At 43.0% G+C, this 11771-nt stretch overlaps 1 protein-coding gene across 1 annotated transcript in view; it reads left to right on the top strand.

The window, feature by feature from the left end:
• The window catches only part of vir (VIR_N domain-containing protein), a 63333-nt gene that overhangs the window by 28017 nt on the left and 23545 nt on the right, over positions 1-11771 (top strand). The window contains exons 10-11 of the mRNA XM_071595279.1: positions 6113-9167; positions 10517-11253. Coding sequence (XP_071451380.1) covers positions 6113-9167; positions 10517-11253 — 3792 coding nt within the window. The remainder of the gene's footprint in view (positions 1-6112; positions 9168-10516; positions 11254-11771) is intronic.

Raw genomic sequence — 11771 nt, 5'->3', positions numbered from 1 at the left:
GGATGATCAGTTTGGGTTTAGGAAGGGGAGAGGTACGCGTGATGCCATTGCCGTAATGGGATTATTAATCGAGAGGAATATAGAACACAACCAGAAGGTTTTTGCCTGTTTCTTAGATTTCAAAAAAGCATTTAATAGAGTGAATTGGGAAAAACTAATGAATATACAAAAGCGTTTCAATAAGTACCCGTGTTTGACGACAAAGAGCATTCCTGAAGGAAGTTTATGTTATAATCGTGTACTGCCATCTATCAAACGACGGTGAAACAAATTTCAGACTGATTTAAAGGTTAGTTTGGATTTTGAAGCCATTCGAGTAAGACGTGTTTTGTGATTTTCACTAAGATGGAAAAAGAGCAGTATTGTTCGGTAATTCGCTTTTTGTTTTTGGATGGGAAGAAATGTGAGGAGTTAAAAGCAAAGTTGGATGCTGTTTATGGGGACACTTTGCCATCTATGACCACAGTTAGATATTGCTTCAATGAATTTAAACGTGGGCGAACATCTGTTTTTGATGAGGAGCGACCAGGACGCCCGGAAGACGTGGTTACCGAGGAAATCATTCAATAAGTCCACGCCAAGATTCTCGCTGATCAACGAACAAAAGTGCACGAAGTAGCAGAGGCCGTGGGTGTGTCGACCGGAAGGGCAATTAATATTTTACATGATAAGTTGGCGATGAAAAAATTGTCGGCCTGATGGGTGCCGCGATTGCTGTTTTACCACGATAACGCAGCAGCACATTCATCCGGAGTTGTAGCCATCAAACTTCATGAACTACGTTATGAATTGCTGCCGCACCCCCCGTATTCACCCGATCTGGCTCCCTGCGACTTTTTCATATTCCCTAACATGAAGAAATGGCGGGCGGGAAAAAAATTTAGCTCAAGTGCGGAAGTTATCATCGAGACAGAAGGGTATTTTGTAGAGTTTGACAAATCCTATATTTGGAAGGGTTAAAAATTTGGCCGGAACGTTGGGAGAAGTGTATCTTTCGAAAAGGGGACTATGTTGAAAAATAAAAATATTTTTGAAAAAATTGTTTCTTCATTCCTAACATAGTTACTTATTGAACCGCCCTCGTATTGAAGAAAATAGGAATAGATTGGAGGGAAAGGAGGCTAATCCGCAACCTTAGCATGTCTCAGACTACTCAGGTGCGAGTGGGGAACGGATGTCCGGTTGGGCAGTGTTAGGAATAGGTGTAAGGCAGGGTTGCCCATTATCACTGTGGCTGGTCAACCTGTATGTAGAGGAAATGATTAAAGAGACATGGGAAGAACTGGATGTAGGAATGAAAGTGGGCGGGGTATTCGTAAAATCAGTTTGCTGAAAACCAAGCTATAGTTTGTTAGTAAGCCAAGGGGCTGCAAGCATTGCTGAGTGAATTGGAAATTCAGTGCGACAGGTATGGGATGAAAATCAATTTTAATAATACAAAGGTTATGCGATTTTCTAGAAAGAAAAAGCCTTAACCTCTACTATTAACTACTTAACCTTCTCCATTCTTCTCCACAACCAATCTATTTCTATTTTCTGCAATACACTCATTAGTTTTTCCCATTTCACTTTATCAAACGCTTTTTTGAAATCTATGAAACAGGCAAATACCTCCTCGTTGTGTTTTATATTCCTCCCGATTAATAATCTCATCACTGCAATGGCATCATGCGTACCTCTCCCCTTCCTAAACCCAAACTGATCATCCTCTAAGTAATCATTTGCCCTACTCTCTATCCTTTTGTTTATGATCCTGAGAGCAACTTTAGCTGCGTGGGATATCAAACTAATTGTCCTGTAGTCCTCACATGATGTAGCCTTGACCTTTTTCGGAATAGGAACTAAAACTGATCTAACAAAGTCTTCTGGCCAGATTCCTTCCTCATAGATACTACGAATCAGCCCATATATCCTCTTCGTTCCACATTTTCCTAAACATTTCTGTAGTTCCGCAGGAATGTTATCCACCCCCACGGCCGTATTTAGTTTCATCTCCCTTAATGCCCTTTCTATCTCATTGTCTAGTATGCCTGGTCCTAAGCTGTCTTCCTCTACGTCATATTCTTTTTCAATGTCTAACTTTGTTGGTCTAAGTTCTTTACTATACAGTTCTTCTATATACTCCTTCCATCTCTCTTGGATCTTTCCTGCGTCAACTATTATCTTACCTAACTTATCTCTTACTGTTAGCACAAATCTTCACTTCTTAGTTCCTGATAGTGATTTGACCTTGCTGTATAGCGCACCAATTTCACCCTTCCTCTGCAAACTTTCCATACCCTTGCACTGCGTCTTCCACCATCCTTCTTTTGCTTAGTTTGTTGCCCATCTCAATTTATTATTTAATTCTTTGTTATTCCTTTTGCCTAGCTCAGTGTTTTCATTCTTCCATTTTCTGTCATCCATCTTTGCAATCATCTCATCCGTGATCCATAGTTCCCTAGTTTTTTCCCATTAACAGTTTCTTTAGTTTCATATGCGATATCCCTCTGTTGATGTATTCATATTTTTCCTTGGTAGTACTCAGCTCTTAACCCTCATCCATGTTTTTCTTTAAAGCCTGCTGATACTCCTTCCTTGTCAATCCATTTAATGCTTTTGTATTACATTTCATAACCCACCGTTCGTGCCTTATTTTTTTGAAATGGACGCTACATTTCATAACAAGTAAATTGTGGTTAGCGTCCGCATCCGCTCCTGGAAAGCTGTGCGAATTGATCACACTGTGTCTGAATCTGTGGCAGATGGCAATATAATCGAACTGATACCTTTCTGAGTCACCTGGCATTTTCCATGTTTACTTGTGCCTTTTGTGGTGTCTAAACCAAGTGTTGGTGTTGACTGCCCCCTGTCTCATGCAGAACTCAATTGCGTTCTCCCTGTGGTCATTCCGTGTACCTAAACCGTAGTCCCCTATCTCATCACCATCTCTTCCTTTGCCTACAATTGCATTCCAATCCCCCATCACTATCATATGATTCCCTGCAGGAACAAAGAGGATTATGATCTCTGACTGATAGTATATCCTATCGGCTTTTTTCTCCTCATGGTTGCTTGGTGGCAAGTATACCTGAATAATAACCAAGTTTGTCGGTTCTGCCTTCATCTCGACTAGTAATATTCTATCCGTTGCTTGCTCTATCTTGACCACGCTTCTTCCTACCTCTGTATTGCAAACCCTCCTTGGCTCTCGTCCCCTCCGCTGTGTATTACTCTATAATTATCACTCCAATAATCTCTGCTGTCCTTCCATCTCACCTTGCATAAAGCCAAAATATCTATATTTCCTCATTCTATCTCTCGTTTAATATTCTCTAATTTTCCTGTCCTTCAACATTGTCCTATCATTCCAAGTTCCTATTCTAACTTAATTGGTCTTCTTCTTCTGCATCTTGTCCTATTGCTGTTGGTTTTCTTTAGCAAGGGTGTCATGATATAGCCTTGCCTCCTCCACTGCTGGGCACAACACACTGCCGATTGGGCCGAGGCCCGTAGTTGCCAGGACTCATTTCTCTATAGTATCCATCATTATATATTTAGGAATAATAATTGAGGTGATTTCCCGTTGCCTTCCTCAATAGTGTTTTTAACGTGACACCATTGAGAATGGCCAATCCTCTGGGGTCAGATTTTGTAGTCACCTCACTGAAGAACAGAAACTGCATGGACTGCCTTTCGTCTTATCTGGATCTGTATCCAGTAACATGATCTATGAAGTTATCACAAGAATTAAACTACAATCATGTGGAAGGTAATGAATTTTTCTTGCCTTTGAAAAGCTCTTACTTTTCCGACCCCTTACTAATAAAACACTTTGTTTTTTGAACAAGTAAAGAGTTTTTCAAAGAAATAACCAATGTAACTGTAACCAGCAAATGTTATTCACTCCCACCATGGTGATTATTCTTCTGCTAGCTGTCTTACTTCTAGCACTTGGCATTATGAGGTTGCAATATGATGTATTGAGGGTACCGTGTGGTGTCCTAAATCGGGGGGTCGAAAGAGGCACCTCAAGTTAAGCTATCTCGCTGCCTAATGAGTTTCGAAACAGTTCAAGCTGGCATCCACCCTAAATCGAGCAATTTAGGCTCCTGAATGATGAGTCTGGGCACAGTTTTAAGAATTGGGGTAACTTTGGAAAGGAGATGCAGTGGTAGAGATTGTGTCAATGAGAGAATGTAATGATGTGAGTTAGGTGTGAAGTTATGACTGAAATTACGGAGAAAAAAAATGATTGTTAGAATGCTGAAACCTTGGAAGGGTGGATAGAGATGGTGGGAATCTGACTTGTGGGCTGTTAGGAAAGAAGTCTAATGACAGATGATTCAAAATGAATTCATCAATGCATGCATTTAGCTAATTTAAAGGACATTTTTCGAAATCAATGTCGAAGCTTGATATACATTGTCAACTTAACATGTCCAAAAAAGAAAACCCAATTTTTTTGGGTAGATTTTTTTATAATTTTCAACAATATGTACTGAGCTTGTTACACTTGCCTGGCATTTTAAAAACATTCAGCTGTTCACAAAATGCAATAATGATTCATAATACATGATTAGATGCAGTTTGTTATCATTTATGGTAAAAATTGCATCTACTCATGCTCGCTCACGTAGGCTCTTGGCAAGTAATTGGTGCAGATGATTTTACATGTCGCCCAAAAACCATGGCCATCAGATCAAAAAATCAAATTTAATCAAAAAATCAAAAATGAAAAATCAAATTTAGTCTCAAATTTGTGTACATCGTAGGAAAGTTTAAGCATTTGGCTTTTTTTCTACATAGTCACCTTGATGATGAATCACTTTTTGCATCCTTGTAAGCAGCTTTTTAATGCCGGCGTCGTACCTTTCTCCCGCCGTGTCACGAATCCAACTGACGACTGCTTCTTGCACTTCCTCGTCTGACTAGAATTTCTGTCCTCCAAGGTGTGTTTTAGAGTGGGAAACAAGTGGTAGTCGTTGGGGGCAACTTCCGGGCTGTAAGGAGGGTGGTCGATGATATCCCAGCCGAATTCGTTGAATAGGGTGGTCGTTTGATGTGACACATGTGGACATTCATTGTCATGATGCAAACACACTCCTTTGGTGAGACACCTTGTTGTAACCGAGGACCTCTGAAACATTATTCTGCACGTAGAAGTAGTCAATCTCTTCATTAAGGCCTTCCTCTATCTCATGAAGGGTAATTCTCCGGTTATTGCGCTCCATCTCGTCAATTGGAGCCACCGTTGATTCCGGCAAACTCGGCCGCCCCGACCGCTGCTCATCGTGGACGTTTTCCCGGCCATCAGAAAACTCCCTCCACCACTTCCGCACTTCTTTGATGCCCATAATACACTTCTCACCGTACACTTCCATTATGGCGATGAATTTATATCGAAGAAGCAGTCATTAGTTGGCTTCGCAATGTGGCGGGAGAATGGTACAATGCCGGTATCAAAAAGCTGCTTACAAGGATGCAAAAAGTGATTGATAGTGAAGGCGACTGTGTAGGAAATAGCTAAAATTAGCTAGATGCTCAGCCTTTCCAATGATGTACACAAAGTTGAGAGAAAATTTGATTTTTCATGAAAAAGAATAGGAGACCTTACTTTTCGAATCCCCCTTGTATCTCAACTATTTTGCAAACTTTGATTGGCTGATAACTCATAAACATGTGGGTTTTGGTGATTATTTCTGTTGAAGTAATTTCCAGTGGACATCCAGAACGATGACCCTCATTTGTGGATGCAGGGCCATGTTTTAACCCATTTACCCAATAGTAAACAGTTGAAAACACAGGAGCAGGTGCGCCAGGAACTTGAGCAAACTTGGCTTTGACCTCTCTTCGTGTTATCTTTTAAATAGATGGGTTTATTTACTGCCCGGTACACGTTTATTTTCATTGCTCTAAATAAACAAAACTCCAGGTTTCTATCTGTGGGCTTATTTTTATGTGACTAAGAGGGGAGAAATTCAATAAAAACATATCTCTTCAGTGATTCTCCATATGCCTTGTGCTTTTTCATTTAAACATGCATTTCTCATCTACGTAACAAAAAGTTGAATGTCTACCTAAAATTTATTAATACATTTGTTATTAATGTAATTTTTACTATTTTCCACAGAAATCATGGATTCATTAGTCAACTGGGTTCTCCTAGGATTGGATTTTCAAGTGGCATGTTTGCAGCCTCAACCAGGGTACATAATACGCCACATTAAAGCAGGGGTAAGGTTAGTGCAGGCAATCTGCAGCTGTGGAGAAGCCTACATTAACAGAATCATCACCGAGGCCAATATTCATCGCACTCTCTTGAGCCTTTACAACTGTGAATACATGGCACTCTCCATTAAATTGATGATACTCAGAGCTATTGACGCCACTTTTTTAAGCCCTTTGGCTGTGGAAAAATTCTTAGGTCAAAGTGAAGATGATTGTAAGGAGGAGACTTGCTATCAAATATTGCTGAACATGATCCAGACTAATCGACTGGCCCGCTTGAAGTTTGCACTCTCGTCTCTGATAAGGAAGTTGCACTTGTATGAGACCCTCTCACATCTGTCCCACTCTGTGCAGAATCTTGTAAATGGTGCCAGTATGGAACTGGTTAATGAAGAAGAACAATACCTGGATAAGGAAGGATGCTCTTCACTGGGGGAGGAGGAGGCGACCACAGCTTGTTTGGAAGAGGTGCAGCGTGTGTACAGCCACGCCAAGTTCCTTGTGTCTCAGCCAAAAAGATTTCTTCCTGTCCGTGCACAGTTTGAAGTGCGCGAAGATTTAACTCAGGAAGAATTGTACAAGCCGTTGTATGCCTACTTCCGTAAGAATAGACTTGCTGAGGCATGCTTGGTGATTGTCTCCCGTTTTGCATTTAGCAAAGTTCAAGGGTCATTTGTCTCAAACTCAGCTCCTGCTGCAGTTATCAGGCTCCTCTCCGAGATGTTGGAATCGTGGCATGGTATGCAATATTTGTGTTCGCGAACCGAGACGACAAATGTTTTGCTGAGGGTCTTGATGCAGACGACTACCCCCGATGATACCGGACCAAGTATAACCGAGTCCGTCACCTGCAACCTAAATCCAAACAGGTTAGGCTTCATTATGGCGCATCGCCTCCGTGTTTTTCAGCAAGTTGATGCTCTGCTTGATGCAGCAACAACGCCTGGCAATGATCCAGATCACTCTGATGTATTGGAGTCACTCCACAGCCTCTACAGTATTGCCTCGACACCTGCAGGAAAGTGTGCGGTCGCTCATGTTCTAAGTCACGTGGATGACGCCATTGCGCTGCTCCTCAAACTTGAAGGTGATCGACTGGACGACACTGGGGATGGACCTGATGTGCATCTCAGAAGGAAGTCACCCGGAAGGAGTTATGCCGGAGACCTCTTGGCATTGGCCGTTCGCCACTCGGACCACGCTCCTTTCCTGTTGAAGTTCGGAAGGGACATCGCGGCCGCCGCTGCTCGAAATGTAGAGCACTCGCGCCTTGCAGGCGTGGGGCCCTGGCTGAGACCAGTCGAGTCAGGGGTGATGCCTGATCTCTCCTCCCTTTGTGAGGGGCTCCGTGCTCATGGCGAGCACGCTTCCAACTTGCCTGGCGAGCTGGTCACAATCCTCCGCCTCCTGGCCCATATGGCTCTGACGCCGGCACAACTGTCAGACCCTGCGGTGGGCTTTGGAGAGAGCAACGGTGGGTCGGATGATCCCGAGGTGTACCACGTGGAACTGCGTTACACTCACACGTTGCTTGGGCTCTTCTCGGAAGATGGCGTTCCGCTTCTGTGCAACATCATGATGCAGGTGTGTGACCTATTCGAGCAGTCGGGACTTCACACAACACGGCTCGTGTCTCCCGTGGGGGCAATCGTGGCTGCGATTGCTCTCCCTGCCCTCCAACTCCTGAGGCGTATGCTGGAACGCCTCATCCAAGCACGTGCTCACGAATTCCATGACTTGACTTCAATTCCCATTCTCTTACGCTCTTACACACTGCTGCAGTCATTCCCCTCCTCTTCAATCGGTTATGCGCAAGCGCAGAGAGGTTGTAGGGAGGTTGTTGAAGCACTCGTCGCCTACACTCAGCCCCCGCCTCCTCCCTTATCGGCCGCACCCCTTCCTGCAGTTCTAACTGGACTTTCTTCCTATAATTCACGGTCTGGAGCCTCGACGGAACCTGATGGTCCTGCCCGTAGCTTGTGGACTAGAACAATCTCAGAAATATTGTCATATTTAACATCCGTTCCCCATGCATTCATTCCTGGACTCTGTTTACTCTCGGAGCTCTTACCCCTCACACTCCCGATCCCGATGGGTAAAGACCAGAGCGAGTCATCGCTTGCAGGGGATGCCCTCAATGCCCGTCGTTTGTGGAGTGTTCACCTCCAGTCCCTCGCATCCACGATAGCCGAAGTTGTTGCCACTCTAAGTGGGAGCAGTTTTGCTCCTTTGCTTCAACTTTTGCGTCGTGTTTGCATCCGAATTGCGGATCTATCCCCAGCGACTGCCCTTGTCATCACCCGTGCCCTCCTCGACTCCTTGCTGTCCGCCCTCAGTCGGGACGTGACCGTTGGGACAGACAACAGAATTCCGGCCCTCCCGGTATCGGAGAAGGATCCTTACGGTCTCCCCCCGGAAGCTCACCGTGCACCACCACCGGCAGGGGTGTTCTCTTGCTCTGGCCACACGACCAGGCTCCTGAATTTCCTCGCCTGCCTCACCAACCACGGGCCAATCAAAGTGGTGACCCTGCAGCTGATTCGCTCCAGCTCCCCTGGGTCGTCTGCAACTGCTGGGGATGAGTGGCAGTACTCGACGCTGGTTACGTGGCTCGTGGCCATTCTTCGACCTCCTCCTCCTGACACCATTCCTGCCCCGCAACACCTACAAGCACAGGAGTGTGCTGTGTCAGTCCTCCAGTACTTGTGTGACACAGAGATTGGCCTGATTCCGCCACCCAGGCCAGGATTATCTGGCGATTCACCGGCAGCTTTGACTTTCCTCGCTTCTTGCCTTCCACCCAAGGAGCTGACTTTGATCTTCACGTCGGCCCTTGTGGAGCATATCCGTGGAGGTGACTGCTTGAACAGCGACCAACCTTTTGCTGTGCTTCTTCTTGCTGTCAGAACTTTGGTTTTGCTGACGGAGCATGACTATGGATTTTACCATCTCAAAAGGTTAGTTTTGTGATGAAGTCAATTCGGAAGATACACTCTAATTTTCTCACTGGAAAGATTTCATGTTGCATTATTTGCGTGCGGTGGGAAGCTTTAAACTGCTAAGGAAAATGCATGGAAATTGCAGTGTTTATATACTTATCAAGCAATCAAATTTCTTTTGCAAATATTTTCACATGGAGACTTAAATTACCTATTTCACTCATTTTATTACATATTTTAGTCCACAGATCAAATGATATGTGGGTTCGTTTTCCCCCAATGAGTTGTTCCTTCCTGATATTAATTTCCATATTCTGCTCAATGATTATTATGGTATTCATGATGTTTTTTGTTGTATTCATATGATTGATCACTTTACATTTATTTTTAATTTAAATGGCTTTAACATCCTGCATGATGTCACCCTTAGCCTGTAGCATTTCCATCTCATTCCTCTGATTTCAGAAAATTTTGAGTGTAAATAATTTCGTCCAGTTTTTAGCAACTGCACAATAACAAAAAACTATATCTCCATAATCTAATGTTCAGCACAAATTTGTATCCAAATAATTCATAGTAAATCACTAATTACTCTTAGATTTCATTCCCTTTTATTTCATATTAAGATATGTGAAATGAAGAAGTTTTATGGTGGTAATGACGTGTAAATTAAGAACAATTGTTGATTGGAACACCTTACCTGCAAAAATATTCGAGCACTTTCCTAACAGAGTGTATACTTTTAAGAATAGATGTAAGGCATATATGTAATAATTTGATTTATGCGTGGTGTATTGTATTATATGTAATAGCTTAATTTTTTTAATTTATCTTTTTCTCTTGCTGATTAATGGTTGTAAATGGGATGGGGATTCGCTTGTTTTGTTGAAGAGATTTGTGTTTTGAAGTTTGATTTTATCTATTACCTTTTGCAATTATTTGGGACTTGTGTGCCACCTGACAATGTCTATCAGAACATGTGTATTTTTAATAATAATAGTAAAAGAATTTTGTTAAATTGAATGAAAATGTTCGATTATATCATTGTTTTTGTGGCATGAGTGTAGTGGTAGTGGAAGGATAAGCAGCTGCCATAGGACATGTCTGCTCCAGTGTGTCTATATGTTTCCTTTTTACAGTTTAAGTAGACTAATTTGGTTTGAATTCTTTTGTACATTTTTGCTTTTTAAATAATTTTGTTTGGTTATGATTAAAAGATTTATGGATTTGGATGTCCTTTGCAGGAGAGCATTATAATGAGTGACTAATTTTCTCCCCCATGTATCTTGCTGGTGTTTTATATTTCCATGCTGTTTTTCTAATCATAGTTGTGGAAAGTGCTTAATTCCAGTGTTTAATTTTTCCAGTTGCTTGGAGAAATCACCGGACACCCTGTTCAATCTCTTCTCGCGATGCCTCGCTGGCTTTTCAAAGGACAATTCGTACTGCCTGTCCACTCTCTCCTCATCCCTTGAACTCCTAAGAGTCTTGGTTTCCACGGAGGGTGGCAGCGGTGGTGAGGGCCCAACATTCCCCAGGACACTTAGTTTCTCCGTCCCAAAGTTAGCGAGGCTTCTGGGGTGGGAAGCTGTGGACACAAATGTGGACGCTCAGATGATTGAGCCAAAAGAGGAACTGGTCAATTGCAACGATGAGATTGCCGATGTGGAGTTAAAAGGGGATTCTGAGGAAAATGCTTTGGTTGACGCAAAGCAAGAAGATGAAGAGATGGAGGCAAATGAGGCCAACAACTTGGAGGACGTGGTGGGCGAACCGGAATTGGTTTTGAGCAAGGAAGAGGGAGAGGTGGAGGAGCCAGCTTCACCCATGGCCGAAGAGAAAGAAGAAGGGACGATGTCACCTGTGAATCAGTCCTGCCCCCCATCAAGGACTCCACCTTTGCCTCGGGTCCATGGTGCTATGATAGAGAGTGGGGGGGTGCATCCCCTCTGTGAGCTTGAGAGATTGTTGGGTGAGTGTGTGGCCAGTGGTGGTGATGAAGATGGGGACGATGTCCTGGAAAGCCTGAGGGACAGCATTGCAGAGCTAATCAGACTGCTCAGGGTGGAGGGTCCGGACAAGGGAATGGCAGGAGAGAGTGAAGGTATGTGCTTGGAACATCCCTATGTGTTAAAAAATGGCTCTATTCAGAGGTAGTGGTATCGTTGAAGGGATTTACTGAAATATTTGAACTATGCTCACTCTCTAATTGGACCTCACAATGTATTCCATGTTAGGCTGAAGCTGATGTATGCCCTTTTCTAAAATGTGAACTAAAATCTTTGGCTTGTGTATAAAATGAGGATGTTTCATAATTTAAGTTTAATATTAATGATTCAAGATTTATCATCATCAATATTTCAATGATAAGATACTTTGGCTCTCCATTCGTCTCTTTTCAGTTGAATTCCTTTACTCCCCTCCCTTGGTAGCTTTCCTGTTTTACATTCTTCTTCAATTGCCCTATAAAGTTGCCATTTCTTTGATCTTCCTTTGCCCTTCCTTTCCTTCAGTATTCCTTTCTGTTATGTTTTTTAACTAATCCATTGTTCCTCAAGGCGTGTTCAATCCATTTCTTTTTCTTCTTTGCCATTGAGTTCGCCATGCAGCCCTTGCCTCTTC

The sequence above is a fragment of the Hetaerina americana genome, unplaced genomic scaffold (genome assembly GCF_022747635.1).
Source record: "Hetaerina americana unplaced genomic scaffold, ioHetAmer1.1.p SCAF_7, whole genome shotgun sequence".
NCBI lineage: Eukaryota > Metazoa > Arthropoda > Insecta > Odonata > Calopterygidae > Hetaerina > Hetaerina americana.
The sequence above is the reverse complement of the archived record's forward strand: the minus strand, read 5'-3'. Positions and strand labels throughout refer to the sequence as shown.